Below are 15,167 nucleotides of genomic sequence, written 5' to 3' on the forward strand. Positions count from 1 at the left end.
GGTTTTAACAGGGTTATCCCAGCTGGAGAAGACACTACAAGGTCTCCATGCCTCCGGTACCTGCTTTGTGTTTTTTAATTCTGTCAGGAGCCACTCAGACAAAGGTTGGCTGGGTTTAGGGAAGAAATGGCACATGTAGGTGTTTTGGTTGTATGCTCAGAAGGTAAAGAAAGAAGGTGGTGCACTAACTGCCCTCTTTCAGCCATATCCTGGGCTGCATCCAAAGGAATGTGACCAGCAGGTTGAAGGAGGTGATTCTGCCCCTCTACTCTGCTCTCGTGAGACCTCACCTGGAGCATTGTGTGCAGTTCTGGTGTCCTCAACATAAAAAGGACATGGAACTGTTGGAACAAGTCCAGAGGAGGCCGTGAGGATGATCAGGGGCTGGAGCACCTCCTGTATGAAGACAGGCTGAGGAAGTTGGGGCTGTTCAGCCTAGAGAAGAGAAGGCTGCGTGGAGACCTCAGAGCAGCTTCCAGTATCTGAAGGGGGGCTGTAGGGATGCTGTGGAGGGACTCTTCATTAGGGACTGTAGTGATAGGACAAGGGGTAACAGGTTAAAACTTAAACAGGGGAAGTTTAGATTGGATCTTGCTTGGTTGCCTTGGGAAAAGCAGGAGAGCAAGTGGAAGAGCAAATCCTGTGGTAGGATGACAGGGCCTATAATTAGATACCAAAGATCCTCAGCTGTCAGGAGCACTGGGAGGCAGGGAGGGTGGGGAGCTTGTGTCACACGACTGGAGGTGTTGTCTCCAGTTGGTCTGGAGAACCTGGTTCAGTTTGGTTTTGGGGTGGGGGTCAGGCAGAACAAACCATGCAGAGCCTTCCCACTGGGAGGGAGCTGTGGATAGGCACATGCCTCTGTTTGGCAAATGGGATGTGACCATTTCAGCTGAAGCTAAGAAGCTCTCTGTGCGTGCACTTGTAGAAAAGCAGCATTAAAAAGCCTGTTGGTACAATCTGAAACCAGCATCATGGGTATCTTCTGTCTTGGATGGTCTCGAGCTAGTTGAGCTGCAGATAGAACTCCTTTTGTTGTGCAAGTGCCTGGGCTGGTCCAGGCTCCATTCCTTTTCTGGAGGGCTTGGGATAGGCTGTCAGCCTCTTGAAGGCTGTGGGTAGCTCTGGTGATGGTCTTCACTCCCCGTGCTGCCTCTCTTCAGGTACCTCCAGCTCTCCCTTGGCAAGGACACTAATGACCTCTGATATTTGAGGGCCAGGAGGTAGTAAGAACACGTTCCTACTGTTCTCTCTAACTCGCTACCTCTTGGGTCCTGTCAGTCCTGCTAAGTTCTCTGCTGCATTCCCTGTTCACCTCTTTTCCAGCTCCAAAGAACCGGGTGAGGAGGATGCATCGCTGTCTGCAGGTGCTGTGCTGGCACTTGAGGTGGTTTGGATAAACCTGGTGACAAAGTGGAGCCTGTGAATCCATGATGGGAGAGAGGAGATTGATCCATTTAGAATCCCAAGCTGGTTTGGTTTGGAAGGGAGCTTAAAGCCCATCCAGTTCCAACCCCTGCCACAGGCAGGGACACCTTCCACTAGAGCAGCTTGCTCCAACCTGACCTTGAACACTGCCAGGGATGGGGCAGCCACAGCTTCTCTGGGCACCCTGTGCCAGCGCCTCAGCACCCTCCCAGGGAAGAGCTTCTGCCTAAGAGTTCATCTCAGTCTCCTCTCTGGCAGGTTCAAGCCATTCCCCTTGGCCTGTTGGACAGGGTTTCTCTCTGTTCTGTTTCTGTGTGTCCGTGCTTGTGCGCCTTGTTGCTGTAGGAACAGTACTGACAGTAAACAGCCCGAGCTGGCTGCCCAGGGACTATGAATCCCTGTGGAAGTTCAAGGAGCTTGAACTGGAGGAGATTTGGGGCTGGGATCTGCCCGGGGTTCCGGGGTGGTGAGAGGAAACAGGTGAGTTTATGCTTGTGCAGTGGTCTCATGGGGAGGTGTGTGCTCTGTAGTGCTTCCACCTGGGTCAGGTACTGGAAGGGTGCAAGTCTGGGTGACATCCTGCTGCCAGAAGAGCTGAGGTTGGCTGGTGGTGCTGTGTGTGATGTGCTCATGTGTGTGAGTGGGGCTGGGAGGGACAGGCCTGGCGGTTTTACTGCTGTGGAACAGAACAGGTCACTGTGACACTGAGGTGATGAGTGGAGCTGTGAACTTTCCTCCTTACACTCCATTAAACACTGCCAGCTTTTGTCTTTCCCTGGATCTTGCATGTTTTAGCTATTGCACTAGCAAGAGTTCAACAAAGCAGCACCCTCCCTACACCCTTGTATGTCAAGGAAGAGGTTCTGGGGTGCGATCATAGCATAGTTAGGGTCAGAAAGGAGCTTAGGATCATCAAGTTCCAACCCTGTCATCTGTGGTTTTTGTTAGTGCTGGTCCTTGGGTTGGGAGCTGGCTGCAGAGCGTGCTGGTGTGTCCCAGCCAGTCCTGACAGAGTCTGGGAGAAGAGGTCCCCTGATAAGAGGCACTGGGGGAAGGATGAGGACCTTGCTTGATAGAGCTGTTATCTCCAGCAGCAGATCCCAACCAAGGAGGCACATTCTCAAGTGAGATACTCAGAGGGGATGATCGTGTTTGGTGCTGGCTCTTACCTTGTCTAACCTTTCGTGAGGCAGTGGTGGAAGGGTGCAGGGTGAGGGAGAAGAGAGGTGGAGCTGCAGAACTTGGAGGGATGGCAAAGCAATCAGAAGGGGTAAAAGCAGAAAACACTATACGTATTTCAGAGTAACAAAGAGGCTGGCTTGTGCTGTTCAGTCCAAGGGTGCTGTGATTCCCTCTTTGCTCTCCCATGTTCCCCTGGTTCTCAGGAGCTGTAATCTTGGGATGGAGCTGGACGTTGAAATGAGAGGGCTGGCAACATGTGCTTCTATAGGGTGACACAGCCTCAGTGTCTCTAGTTTGCTCTGCATGAATATTTCCATGTGTCACTGAATTCTTGAGCTCCTTTGTCCCAGTTGGAGTAAGGAAGGGGCGAGTACTGGGCTTCTTGAGCAAAGGAGGGAGGAGAGTGTGCAGTGATGGTGTAACAGTGCAGAGTATGGGGGAAATACCCATCCGAGGCGGGGGGGGGGGGGGCTTTGGACAAGGGCCTGTAGGGACAGGACAAGGGGAATGGCTTGAACCTGCCCGAGGGGAGACTGAGATGAGCTCTGAGGCAGAAGCTCTTCCCTGTGAGGGTGCTGAGGCGCTGGCACAGGGTGCCCAGAGAAGCTGTGGCTGCTCCATCCCTGGCAGTGTTCAAGGCCAGGTTGGACACAGGGGCTTGGAGCAAGCTGCTCTGGTGGAAGGTGTCCCTGCCCGTGGCAGGGGTTGGAACTGGAGGAGCCTTAAGCTCCCTTCCAGCACAAACCATTCCATGATTCTGTGGTTTCACGCACCATCCATGTTCTTCCCAATGGCCCTGGGTTGTATTCCTTCTCCATAAGCATCCCAGGCCCTCTAGCCTATAATTCAGGCAGCCTGTTTCTGCCCTCTTGAGAGGACAGTGTCGGCTTAGCAGGAATTGCAGGGCGCATCTCAAAGCTTCCTGCATTTTTGCTCTTCTGTGGTCCAGCCTTGCTCAGTTTGAGTGATGGGACAGAGAACTGGCAACAGGTTTCTGCAGAGCTGGGCTGGGGCACTGGGAGCTCTTCCCCACTGAAAATTCCAAGTCATTCCTCTGCATTCCCAGCATGTTGTGGGCAGGGAGTTGCTCTGCCTTTCCCAGCACGAGGAGGAGTAGTGCTGACCTACTAATGTGAGATGAGCTGTACATCTGTCTCTGAATGCATATGGCTCCATCTGCCCCTCGTGCTGTGGTCTGTGTGGGCTCAGCAGCCTGGACATGAATGGTCCAGTCTTTTCCCAGTGGGATTATGGATAAATGCATGGCGTTCTCAAGCTAAAAAGTTGGAGAAATTGGTTTGCTTTGTTCTGTTTGGGGATGCTCTATTGCCTTCCCATCCAAAGCAAAAAGTAGTGGCAAAGTTGGTAATGCTCATCTACCACATGCTGGGGACACCCGGGTAGGGAAAGGGCTCTACACAGCAAGCTTTTTGCTTGGATTCCTTCTGGTTTGGAATGGTGGGAGGTAATTAAAGGGGTTTCCTCAGTCTGCATGAGAAATAATAAGGCTGAATGTCCAAGAGTGGCTTTAACACAGCGTTTGTGGCTCAGAGGATGAGTGTTCAGTCCTGAAGTGTCGCATGGTGGGGGATTTTATGGGCTTTCATGACCTTCTTCAGGCTGACACAGAATCCATGCAGGTATTGTGCAGGTACCAGGGTGCTATGGCTGGTGCCGGGTATGGGCATGGGTGATCTGAGGGTTGGTAGTGCCATAAAGCTGGTTGGGACAGTGATGGCACATTGAAATACACTGCAGGTGATTGGAACTGCTTTCCTAGGAGCAGTGTTTCCTCATTGGGACTGTTGCCATCCACCTGTGTTGTGTTGTGATGTGATGTAGCGTGTTCCCCTGGCTCGTGGGTTTGCTGCTGGGGCTGGGCAGTGTGTGGTTTAGCAGCAGCAGCTGGACTTCTCCTTGGCCTGTTGGAGCTGCCCGTGTCAGCTGTGCTCTAATTCCCCTATTGCTCCTTGTGTACATCCAGTTTCATAACCCAAAGTGCAAACCAAAGCGTTCTCCTCCATCATTCTGAACTGCTGCCAGCCCTGCTCGTGATAGGAATCCCTCCTGGAGCTGTGAAGCCTGGAAGAGCTCCAGTTCCACATAAATCCTGTTCACTCCTCAGCCTGGTGCTCTTGAGTCTGTATCCAGGAATGTGCAACCTCAGGTGTGCCAGTTCTCCCCTCCAGGTTTGGAGGGAGACAGGAGATGCTGAGGGGCATTAACCCAGGTTAGTTCTTGGGTTCCTCTTGTGAAACCAGGCAGTGTGAGGTAGTTTAGGATGGCCACATTGTCCTGGTGGTCATCACTGGTGGATAGGGCACACAGAGCTGCTGAAAAGCCACCTGCAACCTTGTCCTAGCCCTGGGCTTGCCCTGGGACACATAGGGCCACTGAGAAGTTGTCCTGGATCACTTGCTTGAGGCATTATGGCCTCCTCTTCAGATCCTATTGCAGTGCAGCCTCCTAGTTGTGAATCAGTGAGCCCAGGACCACTTCATTGACCATCTCTAGGGCATTGGCTGTTGTTTGATGAAGCAAATGGCTCTGCAGAGCCAAAATGTTAACAGAAAATGGGCCCATCCTTATAGGACCCTCTGCATCCCAGGGGTGACAGGAGGTGCTGTGGTTTGGTTGTTGCTTCCTATGCTGGGGAGGAAGAGGAGCTGAGAAGCTGAAGTGACTGAAGGTGGGGAGGCACAGAGGGGAGAGAAACACAGGTGATGTGCTTGTATGGAGCAGAGCTTGGAGCCTGGACCAGGAGCTGAAGTGAGAGGTGCAGGCTTGGGGGAGAGTGATATAGAAAGGAAAAGCTCTTGTGCTTAAGCTAAGCAGTGACCTGGCACACTGCTCATTGGACGTCATAGGCTTTGTGCCTTGGTTCTTCGTGCTGTAGCTGAAAATACCTGCCAGGGAGCGTCTTCTGTGTGTGGTCAGTGCTAGCACTGGCATCTGCTCTGCCCCGCATCTGCCTGGTGGTGGCCTTGCTGCTTCCATGCTTGGCCATCCTCCTGCCTTTGCTTTGTGCCTTCCCAGAGGATCAAGACCTTTTCCCACAGAGAAGTTAAATTCCTAAAGGAGGAGAGTTGAGCTTGTTGCTTTATTACCACTTTGGATGTGTTGCAGCAAAGTAAACCTACAAAGGGATGGGTGGGAAGGAGACATCCAGTGAGGAACCTGAGTGGTGAAGGAGGGGGATCCACTGGTAAGTCCCTTTGTTCTCTACATGTGCTGGGAGCCAGGTAGAAGCTGTAATACCTGCAGTGAAAAGAGTTTGGAAGGAAAGAGTTCAGACACTTGTCTGCATTCTTTATGTCAGCATCCTGGCTCTGAAGGAATAAGGGAGGGCTGTGGGAGGCTTCAAACCAGGCTGGAAACACAGCAGGTATAGGGAAGGAGGCATAGGGAGAGGAAAAGCAAGAGTTGCAGTGGTCTCCTGAAGCGGTAGGAGTTGTGGCACAGCAGGAGGAAGCTTCCTGGGCCTGGGAGATGGATCCGCTGGGAGATGAGGGAGGGAATGGCAGCAGACAGCCCAGGAAGTGACTGAAATGCTGTGGTGTTTGTTGGTTTCACTCTGTCAATGCGGGAGGCCCTGTCAGCAGCAGCACAGCTTGTTCTGTCTTCAGATGTGACCTTGTACTTGTTCTGCTCTCAAAAACTCCCACAGGACACTCGTCTTCTGGTTCTCTTCAGCCAGCTAGCAGTTCCTTTGCCATTAGAGGTTGCTGTGCTCCATGGAGGCAGCGCTTCCCAATGGAGAGGTGTCCAAGGAAGGGTTTGGAAGGAGCTGCAGGAGGCGCTTCCCTGGGCATCCCTGGAAGGAGACTGCAGTGGAAAGGATCAGAGTAGAAGGGATGACACTGGTGCTGTCTGCAGGATTAATAGTCATGCTTCCTATTTCCTACATTAATTGAATGGTACCCAAGAGAGCCAGAAATGGGGAAGGACAGTTATCTTGGGTGAGGACTGCTGGCTGGTGTTGGAGGATGGATAAACTGCCTTTATCCTGACCCAGGCTGACACAGAGAGAGGCTTTGGACTGCTTGTCAGGTCGTCCTTACTGAAACTCTCATCAGGATGAATAATGCCTGAATCCTGACACAGATCTTGGAGCTGAAAAGGAAGCAATATTTAAACATCACTGCTTCATGCTGAGGTTGTCTGACAGGTGTATAGAAATGTGATATGGAGCCAGGCTGAGAACATTGGGGCTGATCAGCCTGGAGGAGAGAAGCTGCATGGAGACCTCAGAGCAGCTTCCAGTGTCTGAAGGTGGCTACAAGGATGCTGGGGAGGGACTATTCGTCAGGGACTGGAGCGATAGGACAAGGGTTGATAGGTTCAGACTGAAACAGGGGAAGTTCAGGTTGCAGATAAGGAAGTTCTTTACCGTGAGGGTGCTGAGGCGCTGGCACAGGGTGCCCAGAGAAGCTATGGCTGCCCCATCCCTGGCAGTGTTCAAGGCCAGGTTGGACACAGGGGCTTGGAGCAAGCTGCTCCAGTGGAAGGTGTCCCTGCCCATGGCAGGGGTTGGAACTGGAGGAGCTTTAAGCACCCTTCCAACCCAACCCATTCCGTGATTCTGTGATGTGCCTGACATTTATCTCTTGCTTCACTGGGGCTGAGCTGCATCCGGGACACCCTCGGGGATGGCGGTTTTAGGGGTGTTTGCTGATCTCCTGTTTGGAAGTTGCGCTCTGTTCCTTGCCTGAACCAACAGTTGAGGCATCAAGCTCTGTGCTGCAGGAAGGATTTGTGCAGCTGAGTCTCGACTCTACCCCTAAGCTTGGACACCGAGCACATCTGTCCTCATGTGGAGACCTGATTTGGGACACTGTGCTTTGTGAACTGGGCCATGAGGAAGCTGCAGGCTTCAGGAGGGAAAAACTGCTGCAGAGATCTGCCCAAAGCCCCCGCAGATGCTGCCTCTCCCCAAACACTCTCTTGGAAGCTCTTTTCCTTCCTCCTGCCTGCTCTGCACACACTGGGATGTTGTTGTTCCCCACCCTCCCAAGACAACAATGACATGAAAGCGCTGCAGCCCCGGCGAGCGCAGGAGAGGCGGTGTCTAACGACAGAGCTCTTTGTATTGTGGCAGCTCTTGGGGGTCCTCAGCCCCCACTGGGATCCTGGTCTCCTCCGTGCTGTGTGGATGAGGAGGCCGGGCTCTGCCCTGCCCACAGGAACCAGTTCTGTGGCTGACGCCTGCCTGATGACAGCAGTATTGGACTGTGGCATTTGCTCGGCTGGATGCGCCCTTCTATGCTCTGCATCTGTTTTCCCCGTTGCAAAGGGATTTGGGGTGTTTCTGCCTCTTTCCCTGGTGTTCACACCTTTGCAGTGTGGTTGTCTTAGTTTGCCTTGAGGCTGTGCTGTGAATGGGATCAGGGAATGGTTCCCTGCTTCCCCAAACGGATCCATGGGTGTATCTAGCTGGGATAAGGTGAAGTTTTGTCTCATGTCATGCGAGTCCATGACAGTGGCTTCATCTGAAACTTGTGTTTCTTTGGTCATGAAGTTTGTTAGTGAATGACCAGATCATCTGCTTCACATTCATGTAGGCTGGGATCTGTCCTCAAAGCCTGGCTCTGTCAGTCCTGGTGGGATTATTGCCTTCTTCCTGAGCTGCATCCCCACCAGGAGCGCAGCATCCACCTGAGGCACCAGCAGGATCTGGATGAGGCCTGGCCATGTGGTCACATTGCTGCTAAATGAGCTGGTCTGCACAATCCAGAGCCTGGGCTGGCTTGATGTCACTTCCAGAAGGAGAGACAGTGCCCGATGTGGCTGGCATGCAGGCTGGCAGGGCAGGAACTGTGTCCACACCAGATGGAAATCTGGAAGGGAGCTGCCAGGCTGAGCTTGCACAGGGTTAGAGCTCAGTTGTGGGGCTGCAGCAGTCTCAGTGTGGGGGAGGCTCCAAGGAATAAAGAATCATGGAATGGTTTGGGTTGGAAAGGAGCTTAGAGCCCATCCAGTTCCAACCCCTGCCACGGGCAGGGACCCCTTCCACTGGAGCAGCTTGCTCCAAGCCCCTGTGTCCAACCTGGTCTTGAACACTGCCAGGGATGGGGCAGCCACAGCTTCTCTGGGCACCCTGTGCCAGCGCCTCAGCACCCTCACAGGGAAGAGCTTCTGCCTAAGAGCTCAGCTCAGTCTCCCCTCAGGCAGGTTCAAGCCATTCCCCTTGGCCTGTCCCTACAGGCCCTTGTCCCAAGCCCCTCTCCAGGTTTCCTGCAGGCCCTTTAGACACTGGAACTGCTCTAAGGTCTCCCCTTAAGGAGCCTTCTTTTCTCTAGAAAGTCCTTATTCATCCATGCTGTAGTTACTCAAACTAGAACTTCTCTCCATGTCGCCCTCTTTCCTGTCCTAGCAGTAACTATGGAACGATGACAAGGAGCAAGCTAATGCCAGCTCACATTCCACAGGGATAAAGGAAGTCTGATCACATCAGTTGGACACCAGAGTGTCTGTGAGGTGACAGCACAGGAAGGGTTTCCCTGCTGTGTTGGTTACCTGCCTGCTCGTGCTCTATCTTCCTGCTCCCTGGCTTTTCAGGCCACCAATGTCCTTGGATATGTGCTGTCATCTGCCCTTGCTGTGAGGGATACCTGCTTGAAACAGGCCTGCAGCCAGACATCATCCCTATGGCTGGAGCTGCATTCCAGCCCGGATCTCCTGGGATGAGAGCTTCATGGTTAAGCTCAAAACCTGAGTTTCAGCCCAATGCAGTAACCCCGGCTGTGTCCTGGAATACCACAGAGGCTTCCAGCCTAGGAGCCAGATAGAACTGGGTAAGGGACGGGTTTGGATGCACTTGCACAGGGAGCTGCTCTTCCCTAAACCTCACAACTTCAAGTGTCTTGAGTAGGAGCAGGTCAAGACACAGCCACAGCCTGGTCCTGGAGTGTTCCTGATCCCAAAGGAGGAAACTCATGGACTACAGGGCCCAGCATCCTCCACTTCGTTATGCTCATCCTCCGATGGGAATGGCCTGTGGGGCCAGCACTCCTAGGCCATTCTCAGGCAAGAAAACAAGGCTTAAGTGAAAACCAGTCATGCTGGAAGGCTATTTGTGCACTTGCAAAGTAGTCTGAGGTCTCCTGTAGCTGCTCTTGTTCCCCCAGCATTCAGAGGTGTCCTGGCAGGAGCCACAACAGGCAGCTGATGTCTGACAGCATCACAGGACAGGATCTGAGGCGAGTTTCAGCTGCGCAGGGAAAGGCCCAGACAGGCACAAGGAAGCACCGTGGCTGCTGCATCTTCTCTGAAAGCATGGAAATAGAAAGGGAAAGCTGCAAATGAGGTTTCCTTGAGGTGCTTGCCAGCATGACCTAAGCCTACTGCACTCTCATGCAGCACTCTTCAGGGCAGGAGTGAGGGACAGGCTGAGAGAGCTGGGCTGGGTCAGCCTGGACAAGAGAAGGCTCCTGAAGGGGAGACCTCAGAGCAGCTCCAGTGCCTAAAGGAGCTGCAGGAAACCTGGAGAGGGGCTTGGGACAAGGGCCTGTAGGGACAGGCCAAGGGGAATGGCTTGAACCTGCCAGAGGGGAGACTGAGATGAGCTCTTAGGCAGAAGCTCTTCCCTGGGAGGGTGCTGAGGCGCTGGCACAGGGTGCCCAGAGAAGCTGTGGCTGCCCCATCCCTGGCAGTGTTCAAGGCCAGGTTGGAGCAAGCTGCTCTAGTGGAAGGTGTCCCTGCCCGTGGCAGGGGTTGGAGCTGGATGAGCTTTAAGCTCCCTTCCAATTCAAATCATTCCATGACTTTAAATGGTTCTGGGATGGGAGTTGTGGTTGCCCAGCAAAAGGTTGCAGTTGCCCTTACCTCCAGCAAAGGTGAGGAAGATTCTATGGGTGTGCACGGAACTGGAATCACTGAGCTGGTTTTGTGAGAGCTCTCCCACCCCACAAACACCACAGCGAAACAGTGGGGTGAAGAGTGGGTGCTCTGGCACCCAGAGGTGAGCCCCTCGCAAGCTGTGCTCCCTGTGGGCCTTCAGCAAAGCCTCCCCAGGAGCTGAGAGGGATGGGAGCTGGTTTGGTAGCTTCCTGCCCCCAAAGGTGGGGCCAGCACAGCTCTGCCTGCCCATGCTGAGAGCCCAGAGCTCCCAGGCACGGTCCTCAGCTAACAGCAGCATGCCTGCTCCATCCATTCTCACCATGGGCATCTCTCTCCAGGTGGCTGTTCCATGGCCATCCCGCTCCATCCCTCCCAAGCAGCCAGTCTGGACTAATTCAGGGCACCAGCATGGAGGTGAAATGTGAGGGTTGTGGATGAGGGGAAAGGCTTTATCCTCCTGTTGCTTCCAGGTGCTGGAAGCTTGGCCTCAAGCCTTTGGGTTGCAGCAGAAGAGCAGGGTGCTGAGATGATGTTTGCAGGAGCTGGGATTTGTGCCTGATGGGGGGAATGTGTTTGAAATGAGCCTTTCCCAAAGCACTGGGAAGGGAGGCTCTGGCTCATGGGTCCCTAAATCCTGTACAGGAATTTTAAAAGCGAGCACTATGCAGAGTTAACCAATTCCATGAGTTTAAGGGACGGTGCTTTAGAAATGGACCTGTCCTCCACTATAACACATCCAGGTCCTCTTCTCCCACTAATACCACCGCATCCCTTGTGCATCCCCTTGAAAGAGCCCATCTCAGTTTAAAGGCAGAAATGACAGAGTTTGGGAGTTCCAGAGCCTGGATTTCTGCTGGGATCAGTGGGAAGCGTGGCCCTGGCACCCAGCGTTTGTGCCCCAAGGTGTTCCCCAGGAATATGGGTGTCACTTCTGTTTGTCTTTTATTTGTGCATTTATATAAAGCCTGTGAGCAAAGGGAATTTTAACTTTGTATCATTACAGAGAGTGAAAGAAAATACTCCTCCTTCATACGAGGTGTAGTGGGTGGCTTAGGACACAGCAGCCATCATTAACACAGGGCCTGGGTTCAGGATACTCAGGGCTCTTTCTGGGATGCGCCCCTCATTCGTATCCCTGCCTTGAACGTGAGGTGTTGGTGTCCCTATTCAGGTGTCTGGGAAGGGGAAAGCTAATGAGGTGTTGACAGCAAGGAGAGATAAGGAGCTCTGCTTTGATGGCAGGGAAGTGACTTGTGAATTGATCAGCTTCCTTGGAAGTGTGAGGCTGGAGGTATGAGGAGTTGTCTCCACATGCTCCTGCACCAGTGAGTTAATGACTTTAGAAGCATCTTTAAAGCAATACATGTGTGCAGGGGGGGATCCTTTCTCTTTCACTGGTACTGTTTAAATAAGTAAGACTATAAGGAATCCCAGACTGGTTTGTGTTGGAATGTACATTGAAGCTCCTCCAGCTCCAACCCCTGCCACGGGCAGGGACACCTTCCACTGGAGCAGCTTGCTCCAAGCCACTGTGTCCAACCTGGCCCTGAACACTGCCAGGGATGGGGCAGCCACAGCTTCTCTGGGTACCCTGTGCCAGCGCCTCAGCACCCTCACAGGGAGGAAGAGAGGCACCAGCAAAGCAAGGTAGTGATCAGTGATGGATGATTGATAGCCGGGTGTGTTTGATGCAGTTACTGAAGCTGTGATGGGTTTGGGGGAGCAGGGGTTAAGGGGAAGGGGATGGAGGCCAGGCAGGGCTGGGGGCAAAAGAAACCCTCACCCATGCCAGGGCTTTCATCAAGAGAGCCTAAAATAAGGAAGAAATGAGCTGTCAAACACCCCAGGCAGTGGGAGGTTGTGCAGGGCCCGGAGATGCATGGAGGGGAAGTTCAGGTTGGATCTGAGGCAGAAGTTGTTCCATGTGAGGGTGCTGAGACGCTGGCACAGGGTGCCCAGAGAAGCTGTGGCTGCCCCATCCCTGGCAGTGTTCAAGGGCAGGTTGGACACAGGGGCTTGGAGCAAGCTGCTCCAGTGGAAGGTGTCCCTGCCCGTGGCAGGGGTTGGAACTGGATGGGCTTTAAGGTCCCTTCCAACACAAACCATTCCATGACTCGATGTGCACGCTGCTCACCTCATTAGTGATGGTGACTTTTGCCATCCCAGCATCATGATCCATGGCTGTTGGTGGGATGTGACCCTGTTCCCATTGCCACCAGGCTGCTGCCTCCAGCTTCCAGGCCCAGATGTGACAGCAGCTGCTGCTGCATCATCTCCTGCCCCATCCCTGCCTGTCTGCTATCCCCATTGGTGTGAATGCTTTACAGCAGGAGCATCCCGAATTGGGTGAAGTCAGCTTAGCTAATTCAGACCAGGTTCACTTTTATCCGGGGGGATTTAGGGAGCATTCCCACAAAGGAAGCATGGAGGGGTGGCAAACAGCTGGGGACAGTAATTCCTTCCAGATCCAGCACTACTGGAAGAGGATGTCTGTCAGGCATCCCAGTACAGATGTACTTAAAGACCCTGTCAGAAAAGGGTTATTTCCCCTCCTGCTGCTCCCACACACACAAACAAGGGAATAAATCAGCTTCTGTGCATAACCAAAGCTGAAAACTTGGGAATTGTCTTCAGCATAAACCTGTTCCTGTATCACTTGGCATCGTGACAGGGGTTTAAATTTCCCTCCAGTGCAGCAAAATACTGATGTACCTGCAAAACCAGGTAACATTCTCCTTTCTTGTCCCCAGTTACACTGAACTGTTCCCCTCTTCCCATGTTTCTGTGTTAGCACTCATTGGGAGTGAAGTATCTGTCTCCCATACAGCCCAACTTGCACAAACCTGTTGGCTGGAGGAGGAGCAAACCTGATGTTTCAGTGGTGTGTGTTGGAACCAGGACAGACATTGCCTAAATAGATCTTCCCTGGCGCGTCCCTCTTGCAAACTGATCCCAGCAGTGCTTTTGAAGCAAGAGGAGTCATGGATAATATAATCCAGGGTCTCTTCTCTGGGAGCAGAAGCAGGGATCGAGGGCTCCCCCAGAGGCCCTAGTTGTCCCTCCTGGTCCCTGTCTCTTACCTCCTGCTCCGGTCTCTCCTCAGCGTGGCACGATGAGGCGGCGTTACGAGGACGATGGCATCTCTGATGATGAAATTGAAGGCAAGAGGACGTTTGACCTCGAGGAGAAGCTGTCCACCAACAAGTTTAACTCCACCTTCGTGGTCTTCATGGAAGGCAAAGGTTTGTCCTGGGACAGGCTGCGCTGCTGCTGTCAGTAACCACACAGCTGCAGTGGCTGGCTGCTTCTCCATGGTGTGAAGCGACCTTTCCCTGTAGAAAGCCAGCAGTGCTCACAGTTGGATGTGCTCTTGTGCATCTGACTACACCCAGAGCTTCCCTGGCTGCCTCAAAGGGTGGTTACAAGGCAGTTGTGGTGTTAATGCAATCCTAAATCGTTTCCTGTGTTTTGCTACCTTTTACTTCCCGTCTTCCTGTGAAGTTGGGAAAACTGCTGTTCACACCAGTTCTGTGCTTGGAAACCGCTTTGCTCTCGTAACCTAAGTGGTGGGGGATGTTCCTATCTGCTTCCCCACAAGTCCTGTGCAGTTCCCAAGCAGTTGGAAGGTGATATGAGGTGTATTGTTGGAGTATTGACTCAAGCCTGCTAAGGGAGCTGATAACAGGGAGTGTGTATGGGAAATGGCATGGAATCCCCTCAGTCTGGAGAGCAAGGAGCCCATCTGCAGGCCTGCTGGGACACATGGCAGCCAGGAACAAGAGGGTTTGCCTGGGTCAGCACCTGTAATTGCAGCCACATGTCTACTAGATGCTCAATTCAGAGGCTCTGTGGGATCTCTCCCCTTTCTTTCACCATACATATGGCCCAGTGGGATGTTTTTTCATCACACAGCCAGTGCGTCCCTCACAAGGATTTACCACGAGGGAGGAGCATTCCTTCAGGGCATCTCTAACTTGGCTCAGAGCTTCTTGGGGAAGTGAGGACCAAACTCCACGCTATTCCCCCTGCCTGGTGCTGCTTGTTGGAGCAAATTCCCTCCTCCTTAGAGGCTCTGTTTGAGGTTTGTCAGCAGCACACACCATGCTGCTCACAGAACTGCCTCAGAGGAGTTCCGGGGTCTCCAAGAAGTGTAGAAATAGCAAGGAGCAGCACTTCCTTTTGCTGGTGAGCCTTGTCACAGGGACAAGAGTTGGTTCTCAGCTCTCAACTGCTCTGAACACCTCTTCTGAGTCTGAATTCAGCTTCCTGGGAGCAGAGTGGAAGTAGGGAGCTCCAGAGATCCTTTCTAACCTCACTTTGTCTCTAGTCCTCTGCAGGAATCTCCCCTAACACCTTCCCTTTGGTTTCTCACAGACTTCACAGTTGAATACATCCAGAGGGGTGGCCTGAGGGACCCTCTCATCTTCAGGAGCTCCGATGGCTTGGGGATAAAGTAAGTGCTAGGGGTGGATGACTCCTGATTTCCTGCCTCTCTCCCCACATTCTGTGGGATCTGATCCTGGTAGCTGGATCTGAAACCAGGTTGTTATGGCAGTGTCCTGTCCATACTGTTCTTTACCTGCAGTGAGAAGTATCTTCCACCTCAGTTATCCTGTTCTAACGAGTCTGGACTTAAAGTCAGAGCTGGCTGTAGGTGACCACAATGCAACTAAATGCCTGGAATATCCCACTGCTGCTCTGATGCAACATCTGGCTGG

At 52.9% G+C, this 15,167-nt stretch overlaps 1 protein-coding gene across 4 annotated transcripts in view; it reads left to right on the top strand.

Annotated features, from left to right (window-relative positions):
* The window catches only part of KDM2A (lysine demethylase 2A), a 49,670-nt gene that overhangs the window by 8,468 nt on the left and 26,035 nt on the right, over nucleotides 1-15,167 (top strand). For all 4 annotated transcript variants that reach the window (XM_061443591.1, XM_061443594.1, XM_061443593.1 and 1 more), the window contains exons 4-5: nucleotides 13,553-13,691; nucleotides 14,824-14,902. In XM_061443591.1, the coding sequence (XP_061299575.1) occupies nucleotides 13,553-13,691; nucleotides 14,824-14,902 (218 nt within the window). The remainder of the gene's footprint in view (nucleotides 1-13,552; nucleotides 13,692-14,823; nucleotides 14,903-15,167) is intronic.

The sequence above is a fragment of the Pezoporus flaviventris genome, unplaced genomic scaffold, assembly GCF_033815535.1.
Source record: "Pezoporus flaviventris isolate CSIRO_AGI_PZ_B2104156 unplaced genomic scaffold, CSIRO_AGI_Pfla_v1 ptg000436l, whole genome shotgun sequence".
Classification (NCBI taxonomy): Eukaryota; Metazoa; Chordata; class Aves; order Psittaciformes; family Psittacidae; genus Pezoporus; species Pezoporus flaviventris.